The 18,239-nt window shown below is 32.2% G+C and overlaps 1 protein-coding gene across 2 annotated transcripts in view; it reads left to right on the top strand.

The window, feature by feature from the left end:
- Positions 1 to 13,992, top strand: part of TRAK2_1 (Trafficking protein, kinesin binding) — a 49,335-nt gene extending 35,343 nt beyond the window's left edge. For both annotated transcript variants that reach the window (XM_051209086.1, XM_051209085.1), the window contains 6 exons: positions 306 to 493; positions 2,848 to 2,980; positions 4,374 to 4,598; positions 5,331 to 5,629; positions 6,249 to 6,303; positions 11,567 to 13,992. In XM_051209086.1, coding sequence (XP_051074509.1) covers positions 306 to 493; positions 2,848 to 2,980; positions 4,374 to 4,598; positions 5,331 to 5,629; positions 6,249 to 6,303; positions 11,567 to 12,311 — 1,645 coding nt within the window. In that variant the 3' untranslated portion in view covers positions 12,312 to 13,992. The remainder of the gene's footprint in view (positions 1 to 305; positions 494 to 2,847; positions 2,981 to 4,373; positions 4,599 to 5,330; positions 5,630 to 6,248; positions 6,304 to 11,566) is intronic.
- Positions 13,993 to 18,239: the final 4,247 nt, after the last annotated feature.

The following is an 18,239-nucleotide window of genomic DNA, read 5'->3' as shown; positions in this document are numbered from 1 at the left end:
TCGATGATTTACTCTGATCTGTCCGTTGTAACACCAATTATTGTGAAATCTATTATAGTGCTGGTGTTCATCATTTAGTTTTTCATGCAGTAAATCTGCTTCAATCAATTAGTCACAAATATTTCTAGTTATCGCCCTGAATTTTGTGTTCTTAATCTGTAATTCAGTTCTGTTCGGGTTGCAAATGCTACACTACGTTCTAGTTGTGAATAATCTTTGAAGACATTTTATTTGAAGTTATTCCATTCCTGTTTACATTGTCTATCTAATATGTAGTTAAATTCAATTTTCTCACTCCACTTTAGAAAGCATTTATTTCGAGCAATGGATCAAGTTCGTCATACGCGTACACTCAGTAATGGTCCTACTCCTACTCCTACTGCTACTACCACAATTAATTCTAATAATGACGATAACAGTAGCCATAATATTATACTGATTGAATCAGGTCTGGAAGATACTGTTTCTAGCAGTGGTTTTGTTAGTGGGTCAGGTAATTTTCTTTCTTTTCTTTTTTTTTTTTATAAAAAAAAACTATCTAATCACTTCATCTTTGTATTCGTGGTGAAACTATAATTTATGGACGACCTTTGAGCAATGCTAAAATAACCCTGGAAATGTAAAGGACTAAATGAGGATTATAAAGCAGCGTGAGGAATTAGATGTAGGGTTTTCATAATGAACTGACATCAACTATAATACCGAAATAGTATTTATGAGTGGATGAATTTTGCGCTAAAATCCAAGTCCTGTTATCTCAAATTTGATTGGTTCGTCTCAGGATTGGGTTGGATTGACACCCGAACTAATGATAGGGAGTGAAGTAATTGAGCGTGTCGATCGCTTCACTTATCTTGGAAGTCTCATCAGCCCTTGTGGTCTGGCGTGTGACGAAACCTCAGCACGGATACAGAAGGCCCGATTAGCTTTTACCAACTTGCGTCATTTATGGCGTAGGCGAGATATCCGTCTATCAACTAAAGGACGTGTTTACTGCGCAGCAGTTCGTTCCGTCCTACTTTATGGCAGTGAAACGTGGCCGGTAAGAGTAGAGGATATTCGTAGGTTACTAGTATTTGATCATAGGTGTCTTCGAAATATTGTTCGTATATCCTGGGACCATTGAGTAAGTAATGTAGTTGTTAGGAAACGGGTACTAGGTAAGGATGGCAAATCAATTGATGACGTAGTGAAACTTCATCAGTTGAGATGGCTGGGACACGTGTTACGTATGCCTAACGACCGACTGCCTCGACGTGCTATGTTCAGTGGTATAGGAGTAGGTTAGAAGAGAGCTAGGGGCGGCCAGACCGAAACATGGCACAAGTCCATGAAGTCACTGACAAGTGGACTGAGTCATGTTGGTAGGTGTAGACTACCTGGTTGGGTACCGCGAGATGATAGCAACCGATGGTTAGAGACTTTGAATGACATGGCTCAAAATCGTTTGCAATGGCGCAGGTGCATCCACTCTTTGTGTTCTCCCAAATTTTGATCTCCTTATTCCTCCTTGTCTCTATTTTTTCCCTTCCCAAATTTCTTTCACTGTATTATACTCTTTAAATAACATCTCCAAACACTAATTTTCCTGATTACTGCTTATACTCTTGCTACCTCTACCACTACGGGATTTGAATCAGCCACTACATCTGTATGCTAATATGGTGTGGCAACTCGAGCTGATGTAGGGACGTACGAACGAAGTTCTACGTTGTTACTGACTGACCATAAATTATAGTCTCACCGTATTCGTTTTTGTTTTTATGTTAAGTATATATGATATGAGCATATGTTACCAAGATGTTCATGGTTTTGTTCCAATACAAGCAGTTGGTAGGTCTCCAGGACGTTTAGTTTAGTTCTTGTTAGTACTTTTAGTCTACGTTTGTTTACCTTATCTACATGTTTTTTTCTGAACTTTTCTTTCTTCTGTAATCTAACAATATTACTGTATTATGGATTGTAAATAAGTATATTTTTTAACTGGGAAATAATCAAATTTGAAAATAGGTAGTCTACTATGTACTTATATGTGAAGAAGAACAACGTAAACTATCGGTCAGTAAACTTAATGAATAATTACAATTACTTCATTGTTTGTTCCATTTTGTATGTATGATTCGTAAATTTTCACATTTATCATAATAACTGATTAGTCGGAGCGTAATTGATGTTTCATATATACTCTTCTATAGTTGTAGAATTAAAATTTAAAAAAAAAAGTAGGAAAAAAAGATGGTTAATAGGTTTGCGTTTACTTTCTCTTAAAATAAAAATTAATAATTTATACTCTGAATAATATTCATAAGAAATTCTGTTTTATGTAATTGTCTTTGGGATTATAATTTCTATGTACTTGAATCTTGAGAATTAAACTGGCTTCACAAGACACATGATCTAAAATGTTGAAGTATTGTATTCTCGGGAAAATTATGTATAATATGATATACACTTTAGCTTATCTACTAACATATACTCTTGCAATATTTGACCAACCCAACTAAACCAAGGTCACATACGCTTTGATCAGCTGACAAATCATTTGTTCATCGTGTCTAGTTCATGCTTTCATTTGATCTTTCATATAATCTTGACACATCATGTAACTCACTAAATCCTATTTAATCTACATGTAATACTCCTACCTAACATAATGACTGCACTTTTTATGTTGAATCTTCATTACTCATTTTTTAAAATACTAGATAGACGTGTAGGTGAATGATTCTTTATTGACTGTATCAGAAATTACTCTATCATTTTCTAAGATTCATTTGTTTAAATATGTGAATTAAATTATTACATTAGTACATATACTTTTTATGTTAAATTGTCTTTTTTTTCCAGAACCGTCAGATAATCCTCACAAGCAAAAATTCATTAAAAGTGAACAAACGTCTAATTCTGGAAGTCCGTATTCAACTAGACCATTTATCCCAGATTTTATCACTCCTATTCGCTTGGCTGATGCTGACAGAAGGTATATATATTACTTCGTGTGGTATATAGCAACTCTGTTTATGGACATATCAAACGTTGCTTCATCTTCATAGTGTAAATCATTCATCAATATTCGGCCACTGTTGAGAACCAGGAAGCACTGAATAACTGTTTCATCCTAGTATCGGACTCCTCAACGCCACTCATCCACGATCCCATCAGAGATCGAATTCAGAACCTTCGGTTTCGTAAGTGAATTCATAACATCCTGACCGCAGAAGGGGTCCAATGGTGTGTGTATTTAACTGTAATCGATTCGCGACGGACTGGGCAGCTCCCCAATGCTTCCTGGTTTTTAATAATGGTCTACTAATATCAGTCCGAAGATTTAATAATCTCCACAAGACCCTTGTACCAATACTTTCATCTAATGCGTTTTCTATTTAATAAATGTAGTTATGTTAAAGTTAATCAACGGTGGTAAAATTGTATCGCAGTTGTGTTTAAATTTTCATCTTCACCTGAGTATTGTCTTCATTTTTATTCTAACTGTCAACCTAATCATAAGACTGTTGACTGTTCTTTGAACCCCCTTTTTCTGTTTTCGTTACAATAGTATATGCTTGATTGAGTGTAACGTGGCGTCTAAATCCGATTAGCTATTTTCTATATGGCGATTATTTTTGGGCGTTGTTTTTGTTTAAGTAAGCTAAAAGTGGTCAAACGGAGGAATGCTTTTTGCCTTCTGTTTGCGTCAGTGAATAATTATCATTGAAAAAGCTAGATATTTATTTGTTGATGTAAATTTCTTGAATTTCTGTCTCGTATCAATCGATAAGTGATGCGTATTGCAGAAATATTTAGTGACTTTATTGGTCGTCATATTTATTATCGTGGTGTATGATACATCGTGTAGATGGATAAATAGGTGTATAGCCTCATTGGTCATTATATGACGACCTCAATCATCTCAGTATTTTAGTTCACATTCTCTTTGTCACTGTAAGTGATCGAGATCATCGTTCTGTTTTTTAATTATTTTGTTTAGAAATTCTCATCCAAATTTACGTTTGTCATTTTAATTAGTAATAATTCATTATTTCTGGCCGTTGTAGTTCGTTCCCAATTTTTCTAACGTTCTCAATAGTAGCTTTTGGTAGTATTATTTCTGCTGAGTTATGTTTTAAGTCGTGATTAGTACCAAATTGCACAGTTTTGAATACGATTTCTTAATAGTAAGGGTTGTATATCTAAACTAATAAAAATAAAACCAAACCATATCCACCTGTCCTATAACAACATCTTGCTAAGAATACCAACCAATTTTGTTGTATTGCGTATGAAATGTCAATTTATCAGCCACTTTATGTATTTACTTTGTATCTTTGCTAAGTATACATATATTTCTCGCTTTCTCTCTCTCTACCTTTTAGTAAATCTAATTTGGTAAATTATCGCTTTCATCAATCTACAAATCCGAATTATTTACTAGAGTCTGAAAAACGACATAGTTGGCTTGGTTGTGACGTAACTTCTAATTTATCTGACAAAGGATATTATTCAATTCCTGATAGTGGACTGAATTTTCAAAACAGCTTTGATGATAGTCTACTTTCATGTGATCCAAATGTGGTCTGCACTAGTAAATCATATTGCAAGTAAGTTTCTAGAGTCAATTGTGTTAAACATTATACTCTATTGAATGAAATCTGATTAATTACTATCTTTCTCCATGTTAATTGAAATTAAATAATTACTGATTGCTATTACAGGAAACTGGACTCTCAAGTTATTTTTTGTCGGTTTATGAGCTGTTTGTAATTTTCTAGCATCTTCTTATATTCATCAGTTGTCATTTGGAAATTATGTAGACTAGTTTTTAGTAACACAGTGCTTACCATATGCATTATTTGTGTAGCTTAATAGATGTCATAATGATAGTAATACATTAGTTTAAATTCATATTTTTGTTAACAACACTAAAGAATACAGAATAATAAAAATTCCCCAATTACAAAAATGTTTCCCCACTAATTTTAGGTTACTTTCTTTTACATCCATGGAAAACTGGTTTAGTATTAAAGACGTACAACTCAAATAATAAGCCTGAAGTTCTATCCTCACGGCGCTTACCTCGGTTCGGGCAGATGATTGATATAAGTAGCCACAACACCTTAAGTTCAACTAGAAGTTTGGTACACAAATCTGTTTGTTAGGTTATGTATATTTATCTACATTCAATTATCATTCATAACAACAATAGTTAAAGTGTTTACCATTGTATGGAATGTATATTCTTCATTATTATTATTATTATTATTATTATTATTATTATTATTATTATTATTATTATTATTATTATTATTATTATTATTATTATTATTATTTAGACTGCCTCAACGTTTGAAGCTGATTAAACCATTAGATGGTTCTAATGTTCTTCAACATTGGCAGCATTTAGCTACTCCTAGTTTTACCCGGGCACTTTTTGAAGCCCCACTACCTGGAGTTCAAAGTCGTGCTGGAGTATCAGATTCAACCAACACAAACTGTTCGATAATTGCTAACACGACCGACTCTCGACAACGTCCTGTTTCAGTCGGATCATCACCTTGTATTTCAACCAGTTCTGAAATTTCACTCAAATGCAGTAGTCTGACTGCTCATTCACCTCCGGATTTGCCACAAGGTAATTCTCCCTCTACTTTGTAATAAATAATAATAATTATTATTACTATTTTAAAATATCTAGACACTGTCTATGGACAAACATTGCTTCACACTAATAGTGACTTATAGAATGTGTAACCTGAATAAAAACGAATCTTACCTTGTATTTATACACGTAGGCGGTTTAACGAAGGACAATGCAAATTTCACATTTTTAAACAAAATCTTTCGTGCGACCACTTGTATATTTTTTTATTAGAAATACAATTATAATTTGTTGTAGCTCAATGCTAGTTACAAATCTAGTCATTTTTATGTGTGCACATGCTCTCACATGATTTGAAAACATTCTCTGCAAATAGACGACTCTTAATTGACATATAATAATTTATAAGAGTTGATACTTGAGTATGTAGACTGTTCAAGGTACATTGATATTATCAGCATTAAGACATTCTTGTTTTTTCTAATGAGAAAACAGATTTTTTAGAGATCATATGTACATAAAATGTTCTTGAATATTGAAGTAAAGAACACAGTTGAAGTGGTTCATTGTTTTTATCTATATGTTTTTGATTTTCTGATCGATTCAACATTATCGTGTGTTTTTTCTTGAACATTTCATGCATATACAACAGGTCAACCAAGTATGAGATTTGTTCAAGAATCGTTAGAGAAATGTACTAATTTAAAGTAAGTTAATTAACTTTCTTGATTGATATACCTGTAGAATAAATAAATCATAATGTATTCTATTTAATCAAATTTATGTATACACTGATACATCCAAAAATTACCGATTAGAGAATGTGTTATATAGTGTACATTAATATTATTGAATTATCTGGCATATGTGATAATTATGTGCTGGATGCTACTTATATTGACAGATATAAATAGTATGTATCACCGGTCAGAGATGGAATGCCTGTCAAAAGAGGATTGCGAAGACTGAACTAAAGAAAACAGAAAGGAATGTACTACAATTTAGAAAAGCTTTGTTTTTAATTTATAGTAGTTATTATCGTCATGTACAGACGCTTATTGTATATTCTAAGTTTTGTTATGATCTACAAAAGTATAGAAGTACTTGATATGAAAGCAATAGAAATTGACAATAGGTCAACTATAAATCATATTCAAGTTTTAATTCTTTTAAGTACACGTCGATGAGTTACTATAGTTGTACGCTTCTCTATATAATCTTTTTTTTCCATAAAACCTTAAAGAAACGCTGAAATTAATATTAAGTTTGTTTTTATTTGGTGTTATATCATTGTGCTTGAAATCTTTTGTACACTATACTAGCTGTTGTTGATAGACATATTCGGACTCTGTCAAATTACTTTATAGAATATTAATCTACTATTTCATAAGTTTTTTTTAAAATCATTTTGTGAACCACACAACCAACCGTGAATCATAAGCTGACAGGATTACACGTTCTATCGATCTACATGAGCTCGGTAAAATTAAAACAATCATATGCATGACCGTGATAGGCCTCAGTGTATACTACATAATCTTGTAGGTATGAATAACTCAATTGTTTAATTTTCTGATCGTAGATTCTACGACAATTTTAGATAATGTCAATCCAATGTTACCGCGTAACAATGAATAAACTTATTAAGAATTGCTATTCAATACACTTGATATCTTAATAAGTATCATCTGTTCCTGATGGTATTGCATGCGTTTTATGTGCACTAGACACTCAAGAAATAGATCGATATCTTGTTCATTATTCATGAATTATTTAATTTCTATCATAAACCTTTTACAAACTTTCACTAGGTTTTAACTAGATCTAAACATGTAAAACAACTAAGTGTATTTTCTGTATGCTTATTTTTATACTTGGGATTCCTGACTGAATTCGCTTTACTATTTATCGCATATTCATAACTCTGAAATACAAATGACTGATCACTGAATAGTGATCGAATTCTGTTGAACAAATTACAGAGAAGCCAGTAGTCTAAATGGTTTAACATTATTTAACCAGCAGGAAATCATGGTTTTAGGTTGTCTGCTAGTTTGCACTTATCAATAAACCTTACCTGTAAGTTTGAAGGAATTGAAGAGTACCAACTATCATAAAATCTATTTCAAATAAGCTGTACTGGCAACTACCTCCAATCACTTAATTTGAAATATTTAAATAGCAATTCTTTAACTTTTTATTTTAAATGCTGTTATATATATATATATATATATATATATATATATATATATATATATATATATATATATAACTAAACAGTAGGAAATATTCACTTAGTTGTACATTCTTTTCTTTAATTGTTTTTTTTCAAAACTAGCTATATTTATCAACCATTAAAAATCTTATAGTAGGTTGTTTCATTTAATTCTACCGTCAAACAATAATAATAATAATACGAATCGATGCATTTAATTTATTGTTTTAAAAAGAGCATTTCACATATAATTATTATCTTTCTCATTCAAATTTGTTGGTTTACTGTAGGATTTAGTATATTTTTATTTGTTTGTCCATTTAACTGTTGTGCATCATTTATGTTTATGTGGTATTTGTATGAACTAATGATATCCTGGTACTTGATTCCTCACTTATTACGAATTCCAAATACAACATGTTCATTTGTGCTCATCTAGTTCTACCCGGCTTGATTTGCACTATTTTGGGGAGTCTTGATTAATACATTAATTCGGATACTTCTAATTATCATAGTTTATCACATACAAATAGGTATTTTAGTTTAACTCAGTAGATATATGTTAGTATAACTGTATTGGACTACTGATTGTGAGTTACTTTTTTTTTATTAATGTACCTAAAATTATAGAGTTAGGCGTACCGTCGTTTATTTTTATTTATTTTGTTTTTTATGAGAAAAAAGTTGGTGTATGTGTTTGTGTGGAGTAGTAGATTGCACTAAATTACTGCTTCTATTAAGTCTACTAGTTTTTCCTGTTATTGGTTACACGTATAGTTGTGCTGTATTCAACTGTTTCAGTAAGCTTATTTATAGTTGTAATATTTTAAAACTTAGATAAGTATTTGTGAATGTAACCATGTGATCAATGAACTTTTCTCAACACGACATTGTAATATAAGGTTATTTAATTAGTAGAATATTGTATAATATACCTACAAAGCAATTATTGAATTAATTATTATTATTATCAGTTTAATATTTTAATTACTCATTGAACAGATAACTAGATAGACTGACATACGACGCGCGATGATGGCTGATTTAGGAGGTTAGAATAAAGGTTAGGAACAGCCAAACTAAGACATCGGGCCAGTTCACGAGAAGAATGACTGTTGGATTGAGCCATGTAGGTAGGCGGAGACTATCTGATTAGGGTCCTCGTGGTCATCGAGACTAATGGTTAGAGATTTTATGTGATATTGCTCAAAATCATTCGTAATGGCGTAAGTACATTCACGCTTCTTATTCCCTTGGATCCTTAGCCTCTAAATTCCTCATGATTTATTATTACAGCAGTTTATATTTCTTCAAATTGTATCTTCGATACCTAATCCTTTTTATTACCACTAATACCGTTACTACCGCTATTATTCTGAGATATACCCTGACAATTTAGTCTTACTGTACTCATGAGGTGTGGCAAATTGAATTGATGTACACATGTAGCAAATTCTACTTTGCGTCCGCCTAACATAAGAAATAGTGAATTAAAAAGAAATCACACTAATTGAAAGAATACTGTAAATACAAAATTAGGTAAAGATATCTCTCATCTATGGGTTGTGACATCCACTGGAGAATTATTCAGAATAAAGGAATTCTGAGCAAATGTTTCACACTTATAATATCATATTCAAGATTATGGATCTAAGGTCTTCCTATTTCATGATAAGTGCGATATAAGAACAAAAGAAGTACCGGCTATTCAGTGTTGCTTGATTTTCAACGAATCTTCACCTACTAAAACACTTCAAATTGCGAACTAACTAATCACTCAAATAAATTATGCTGTTCAATAAATTTCTGCATGAAAGATTATTGTACCGTATTTCAGGTGGTTTTACTTCAGTAGTAATAATAAAACAGTTTTAGTGGTAGTTCGTACATCTAGTCCATTATTACTCAGTGTTTGGCATATAATTGAACTGAAGTAGATCAAGTATTAGGATAATAGTAATTATAATTCATCAAAAAATAATACACTAATGTCATTAACGAGGGAATTGTAACATTTTGCTATAAGATGTAAATAATGTGTAAGTAATTTTGGTGAAAGTGGTTTTGATATATGATTGCTTTCTTATGTCATCAATTGGAAGACATTTTTAACTCGTTATCCATAGTTCCTTCTATTATCTTGTACAAAGAGAGCGAAAAAAGTATGAGTTGAATAAGATTATTCTGTTGATTTCTTTAGGTTCTTTTCAGCTGCTTACAGTTTATAATATTTGAAAGTCGAAATTACAAATGTTACCGATGTATCTTAAACTATTTACATCATGAAATTTTTTTCAACTCTTTCTATTGACTACATGATCATAATAAGTTGAAAAAAATTCGGTGAATTGAGATGAATCCATGTCATTCTGCTCAAATCTCTTTTCTCGCCTTCTGTTTCTAGCATTAAGGATTTCTTATTATTTAACTAGACTCCAATTCTCAAGACCTTACAGTTTACTCGTTGAGATGCAACTCATTGGTTTACATGTTCGGTTCGCCCTACACCTGCTTTCGTTTAGGGAGCTGGTTGGTATCACCAGTCCACTTCTTAAGCTTATCACAATGAAACTGGAGTACACCTATCTGAACTTATAAATAAAAATAATATATTTGTAATATCCCAATGAGTAGAAAATTGGATTTTCTGACGTTTCGTGACTTTGTGTAAGTCACTTCTTCAGAGAATAACTCTGAACTTAGTTTGTTGGGCTTGCATAGTGATTAAACATGTTAGCACACACATATTGGGGCTGTGTTCACTGACTAAATGAATTTATGTTGTGCAACTGAGCGCTTTTTTTAAACTACGTTATTTACTCTAACCAAAACACATGTGTTAAATAAACCACTAAGAAACAAGATATATTGTAACAACCATATCTTGGTGTATTTAATCAAAATAGTTAACTGATACACTACCAATGAACCCAAATGGTTGCCAATTTTATTTCCTGTGATCATATTACAAATGTCAGTTTAATTTTACTCTGAGTTCTGAAGATAATCAGTGGAATAAATACACTTGAATTGAATTAACCATTTAATAACTACATAGTTTAATACCTTTAATTCTTTTATTCCTTCGGTGATTTTATCTGTGGTGTACGTTGTGAATATGTTAGTTTTGTAATGATTTTACGTAACTTTTCGTTTGGTTTGTTAAATGTTGGATTCATACTACTCATTAATATTCAGTTTCAGTGATAATACTTTGGTGTTTCTTCAGATGTATATGTTCTTCATATAACTTATAAGGCTATTTGAAAATAGAATATAATCCATGATAGTTGTTTACAAAATATCTAGTTTTTGGTTAGGAATATTAGAAGTCTTGTCTTTTTAGGGGAATTATTATGGTTGGAGTGCAGTCATTTATTTGTCTGGCTTTTTTCTTAGTGAACTATCTGTGATATTCTTGTCTATGGCTACTGTCAGCACGATTGAACTTTAAATCAGGACTAACACACTACTTGAAAGCATTCGTTTCTTCATTTAATATCGGATATTTTTCAGTAGACTTAAAATAGGAATATAAAACAGTCGATTAGTAATTTATTTCTTGTAAAACTCCTTGATCAACTGTTATCCGTTATCAGTTAGAACTATTGTTTCTTAGGAATGAAACATTTTCTCCTTAAAATCTCCACTCATGGTCCGATTATTAAACTGCTTTCAGGTATGTTTTCTAGGAAAAAGTATGTTTTACTATATTTGTTACCATTATGTACAACTTGTGTTCTTGTGTTTTGCAGCCGATTTGGATTCAATTCATCAACATATTTGCTGAATAATCAACTAAGAGCACGATCGTTAGATCATTTAGTAACAGGATCCCCATCCTTATCGTACAGTGATAAAAATAGTAACAATGATTATAAATCTATCCAGTTTAATCAAGCGTTTGATCATGTAAAAAGCGACGAACCTGCATCATCATATCTTACCTCATTTTCCCTAACTTCATTAGTGTCTGCTATATTGCCGTTCACTACTGCTGTTCTCCCTTCATCAGTAGTATCATCATCTGATCCAAAAGGTGTCACAATCAACAATAAATTAACAAAAGCAAATACACGACTCAGTGAATCAACACATTTGCGACCGAAATGTCCATCATCATCAACAGCGGTGACTGGTCTACAAGGTTTACTTGATGTAAATAAGGAAGATGCTGATTCGTCAAAATCATTATTACATAGAACGTCAACATCAAAATCAATTGATCGTAGTGCATTATCTCCTAATAGCAATGTACCAAATTCAATTGCTCTTCCAAATCCTCAACCTCCAACATTAATTTCTCCAAGCGTTAATCGTACTGCTATTTCACATTCACGTCCTGTACGTACTAGTAACTTGACAGAAATCACTGAAGAGTCTGGTTCACCACCGAAATCAGAAAATGGTCAGAAATCATTGATATCTTCGGAAAATCAACAACAACAACCACAATCTGAAGTAGTAGTTGTTTCAGAAAGATCGAAAAATTCAGAATAGTAGATTCATTTAAATAATAGAGTTGTTGTTCATTAGTTGTATTATTGTCACATATATATTAAACATTTAGAACGAATTATTTAGTATTATATCATTTGTGTACCAGTTCCATATGAAAATTTTAGTCTTTCATTATATATATATATATATATATATATATATACTTGTGTTTTCCCATCATGTATTTTTACTACAGTGATCCTTACCAATCAATCACACATAGAAACATACACATTACGTTATAAAAATTACATTTGTATAAAGCAGAACACTTCTAAGAGAGAGAAAGAGAGGATAAAAAATCTGATTATTTATCGTTTATTTAACGTTATCTTTTCCATTTTTCTTCGTGTTTTCGTTCTTCACTTTAATTTTTTTATATTTTGTCTAGTTTAATTAATGTTGAAAGTATATTTTGTTGAGTTGATAATCTTTCATTTTCATAATTCATGTTTTTCTTCAATAGATTATTATTGCTTGCATTTGAACTATCGTTTCTTGGTTTATTTCCATTCTTTATTGTTTTCTGTTTTTGATATTATAATATTTGTTATCTATCGTATAAGATTGATAATCATTTTAGTGTAACAGAGTTATAACAAAGCATGTGAAGTAATCATCATTGATCACATTGGAAAATAAACACTTCATAAGAATAAATTTGATTTTTTATGGCAAAAAAAACACATTACGTTCCACTAGTACTACTAGTTTGTTAAGTTAGTAGTGTTATTTTGGTTTTATAAAAAAATTGTCGTTGCGACTGGTTGCTTTGTTGAAATTTGTCTGATTCCTCAGACATTTGTTGTGTACTTGTTTAGTTTACATTTTGTTTTTTTTCCTATGACCCAGTGACATTATTTTAGCCCCACTTTTTATTGAAATAAAATAAATCATTAAAATTAAGTGGTATTTGTTAATTCTATTTTGTTATCGGAGTAGTAGTTACACAAGTGATTTGTATTCCAACTATTATTACTATCTTTGTACATGGTTATTAGATGGTGCTTACGTATTGTGGTACAAATATATGAGGACCATACGCTGAATACTTCATTTGCAAATTTTCATCATTTGTCTTCCACATTTTGTGTGGTTCTTCCGATCCACAATTTCTTTCTAATTCCGTCTCTGTTTTCTCTTCAACTTGGTCTTCCTAGCCCTCTGCTACCAGGGTTTCCACTTACGATTGGTGTTACATACTACTCACATCTCTCGACACAAGTAGCATACGCTACATAGTTACTAAAAAAATCTGTATGAAAAGATTAATTCAAGTGGCAAACTAAAAACTAGTTCAGACAGGATGGTGAAAATTGTTTGTTGCAGTAGTTTTGTTTACTCACTTTGATTTGAAGATATTTTATCTAGTTACTCCATTGTATTAATGATTCTTTACATCTTATTATAGAAATGACACGTATGTGAAATATGTCATTTGACTAAGCTTGAAAACTGTTTCCTATTCTATCTACCTTTTATGCTATTGAGCTTTTAGTTATGTCGAATGAATCTAGGTAATTCACATAACACATCGGGATGTTCATATTCCAACCTACACTAATCGAATTTTAGTGAGAAATATCAACTCCGGGATAATCCAAACTGCGTAAAGTGAAATTATATCATTGATGTTACTATTGTTTCAGTTCATTTACCGTTCATCTTAGTTTCATATCACCGTGATTACATAATATGGCTTATTAGGGTTATACATATTTGTTCCAGGCTTTTTGTTCATTGTAAATTACTGAATTAAATTGACAACCCACTTACTGTGAGATTTATTATTGAGAAAACTGTAGTATGCACAAAAGGAGTAGTATATTTCTAAAGGAGGAAAAAGGTAGATAAATGAAGTTATTCAGGTAAACAAACCCTCTGTTGTAAGAGTAGGATTTCGCCTACTAGTCCAGAATAAGTTTTGCAGTGTACCTTATAATTTATAAATAAATAGCTAATAAATGTAGAGCATAATTACATGTATCGTTGCGATTATAGTTGCTTTTGTTTTAAAAGTTTAACATAATATGATAAAAGAATTGTTGGACGAAATCTTGTACACAAGCTGTCTTATCAAATACTATTTTCGGTAAATCTTTGCAAAACGTCATTTTGTGTATAAGTGGAATTATCAACTACTATTATGAGAACGGTGATTGTTTAGTACAGTAAATTGAATGAACTGGTCGAAATGTCTATTCATCAAGGATCTGCATGTCAGTGGGACTTGATGATTAAGATATGCTGAAACAGCAAAGATGTAAACGTGAATAATTGAACTTCAGTAGCAACCTACATCCGAATTCACATCATTAAGTTCATTCCTATATTGACAAATTACCATTAAAGTTTTGACTTACAAGTGAGAAATATTTAGTAAACTACAAAAGATAGACTTATTATCTATCATTTGTGAAACTCACATAACATCAATAATTGGATCCTTCAATAAAGTTGAACAGTACTAGTCAGTGCGTGGTTCATAATAATATATTAATTAGTCCTGTTTTTCAATTTCATTTCATTCCCTACCAATTTAGTTCTTCGTATATTGTTCATACTACTTACTAATTTTCAGTAGCTTGTATTATTATTATCCACTTCTGAGCATGTAATTTTATTATCTACGCAATGTACCGAAGTTATTAAAGAGAAGCAACTTGCGTAATTTGTGCACGATAGAGATATATTTTGGTTTTTTCAATTGCTAGTACTGATATGAAACAGCTTCTTTCTCTCTTACAATCTAGTAGTTGCCTATTATATATTGTATATTATCACCAGAAGTAAGCCCCTTGAAGCGTTAATAACATTTAGATTTCTCATGGTTTGAGGTTGGAATTCTGATTGATTTTGTCATTTTTTTTATCTAACAGCACTGTTAGCCGACAAACCTCATGTTTTAATGTCAAAATTTTTCTCGTTACTCAATCGTCTGGTCAAAATCCTCAGAAGTATTCTATGAACACAATTTAATAGCAATTATGTTTTTTTAATACCTACATTTATGTGTTTGAATAACGTAGGAAAAACAGTTAATGCAGAATAACATAAATTCATTTTTATTTCGTAGTTTTTCATTCGTTGCTCACAATAGCATTAATATTGAAATATCATATGTATGTATAGAGATGGTCCTTGCCGTTTCGATTTTTCAGTCATCACTGTTCATCAACTAATATTAATTTATATTTCCTTATGAATTTCGGTTGTAAACAGCTTGTAAGAAACTATGAAATCGAAATGAAGTTTTCTTATTGTATTTCAATAGTCGTATTGTTTTTATTGACTTTCTTCTAATTTCAATTGTTCTTTTGTATTCTATAAAATAGAAGAAAATTGGATTGTTATCTTTAATTTCGACTGTTAATTAACTTTTTTCTCTTTTTTATATTTTGAAAAAACAATGTATAATAAAGCGTATCTTGTTATGGTGCTCTGATAAAACATTCAGTTGGTTTGCTAATTAACTGATAACCAATGTATCATTTCGATTTATGTTGTCAGAAAAGACGACTATTCATTTTAAAATTCAAGTCATGACTTACTTACTGGACCTGTTACCACCCTTGGAACATAGATTGCCGATCTAAGGTCTCTAAATAGCTATTTGTGAATACTTGTAATGTTTTGGTGATGTTAGTGGGGGGTTTTCGAGGTTTCAGCTCCATACAATGAACTGTTTTGACATTAGTGAAAACTCAGACTTTCTTGTCGAGTAAAAGTTGTTTTGAGTCCGTGATGTTCATCAGTTGTAGTAATGGATAGTGTTGTCCTGTCAATGCGTACCTTCACATCTGTATCAAATCTGTATCTTAGTTTGTGGATGATGGTGTTGAGGTTCGTGAATAAGTGCATGTATTGCGGAGGAGAGCTTCAGTAGCGAGTGTGACTTTATTGGTTCTAGGTTGTGTGCTTTTTGTGATTGTGTGTTTTGCCTTGTTTGTGTTGAGCCCTATTTTTGTGGAAGTGGTTGCTGCACTGACTGTCTTCGTTTGCATTTATTGCTGTGTATGAGACAACAGGGTAAATCTACCTGTAGAGTTCGAAGCATCTTGATGTATCGAATGCTTTCATTGTATTTGTGTTTTTCCTGAAATGAGTAGGTTTTCACAGTCCATTCAAAAACTCAACAAAGAGTCGGGAGCCTTATCTATGACTGGTGCTCACTGGGGATGGATTAATAAGCTGGCTTCTATACGGGACTGTGCAATTCAGTCTCCTATAGGGGTTCCGTGTAATTGTGACGATCTTCTCAGGTACTCGATAGTGTGATAGATTTCTCAAGGTCTTCTTATCCACAGTATCGAACATGTTCACATAATCATTGGAATTCATGTATGACGATGAGTTGTATTCAATCGATTAGTGAAAAATGATGTGCAGTGTCTCGATTCGATCTAGCATTACAGAAGCCAGCTTATTGATCTCAACGTTGTGTTTCTGCTTTATGTACGGTTTAGTTCAGCAGTACTGTTGAACATTTGGCATGGTAGTGGTAGTAGTGTGATTCCTGTGTAGTTCTCACATTTAGGATGATCTTTCTTTGGTATCCTGATGAGGTATCCCTCTTTCCATTCTGTTTGTACTTGTTCTTCCTGACGAATCCATACCTGAATTCAGTGCCTGAGCTTGTATGTTGCCTGTTCCTGCTGCTTCCCACTCATAATTCATCTGGTCACCTTGCTAATCTCTTCGACTGTTTGTGTGGTAACATTTGTAGGGTAGTCTGTGTGCATTGTTTCGATATCCGGTGCGCTCAGTGGCTTTGGTCTATTTAGGAGTACTGAAAAGTTCTCTACTAACATTTTACGATGCTGTTGACCACCAGTGATTGGTTTGTCTTCTTTGTACGTGAGTGGTCGCTCTGATTTTTTATATTTACTTACTAGCTTTTTATAAGTAGCACATCGTTCTTTTACATTTCCTTCTCGTACAGCTTTTACAGGTGTAATTGTCGGGTCTTCTACATATTTTCACATACCAGCTCTAATTTTCTTCTTTAATCGTTTATTTGTTTCTGTATGTTTGACCTGTATCCTGGATTTCTTTGCACTTGTTCTGTTGTTGTTGAGTTATTGCTTCTTTAATCCCTTTCCAGTTGTTGTCCATAGTTGTTTCCTCTTTTTTTAGTAGAACTCCTGAGATTTGGAACTTGTTACTGAGATCTATCTTAAACTAACTGAGGTTGTCAACATTTCGACCATATGATAGTGATCTAAAGTTATATCAACTCTTCTCTTTGTTTTTACATTTTTAATGGACCTTTCGAATTATAGCTGATGGGTGCACAGCACTGGTTAACAATCATTTTAATCCTCGTATTGAAGGATGATTTGGTGTTCCTGAAGTCATGAGCTTCCCATTTTACAAGCAATTCCCGTTCTTCTTCATTTGACATCAACCCAACTCCTTGTGTTTGGGTCATTTTATTCTTCATAACCAAAGTAGTCTTTCCTGTTCAGGTTGTATCCAAAGTATTTCAGTTATGGCAAGTAGAGTCATTCATTTGCAGCTATGCAAACGACTTTCCTGGTTTGTCTTACTGCTCGGACATTCCATTCCCTCATGTTAATCTTTGCTGTGATTGTGAGTAGGGGCATCGGTTTCGTGGCTCCTAGGAACTCTCAGCTTTTACCCTGAAGTAGAATAACTCTTCCTTGTGAAGATCGTACAAATAGAGCAAATTTCGTTGATTTAATTAATATTTTCTGATTAGTAACTCTGTATAGAGGTTGTGAGCTCCCTTCTCCAACTTCTATCTTTATTCTAATTCGGTCCAGCAGGAGTCTTAGATTGGCTCCAAACGGAGTTAGTAGTCTGAAACGCTTTCATCTCAAATTAAGAATTTCTAATTTTAAGTTTTCCTCTTTTAATTATCAAGGTTTTTTTAAAATATTTTCTTTCTCATGTTGAAACATTATT

The sequence above is a fragment of the Schistosoma haematobium genome, chromosome 1 (assembly GCF_000699445.3).
Source record: "Schistosoma haematobium chromosome 1, whole genome shotgun sequence".
NCBI classification, from domain to species: domain Eukaryota; kingdom Metazoa; phylum Platyhelminthes; class Trematoda; order Strigeidida; family Schistosomatidae; genus Schistosoma; species Schistosoma haematobium.
Note: the sequence above shows the minus strand (reverse complement) of the source record. Positions and strands in the feature narration are given on the sequence as shown.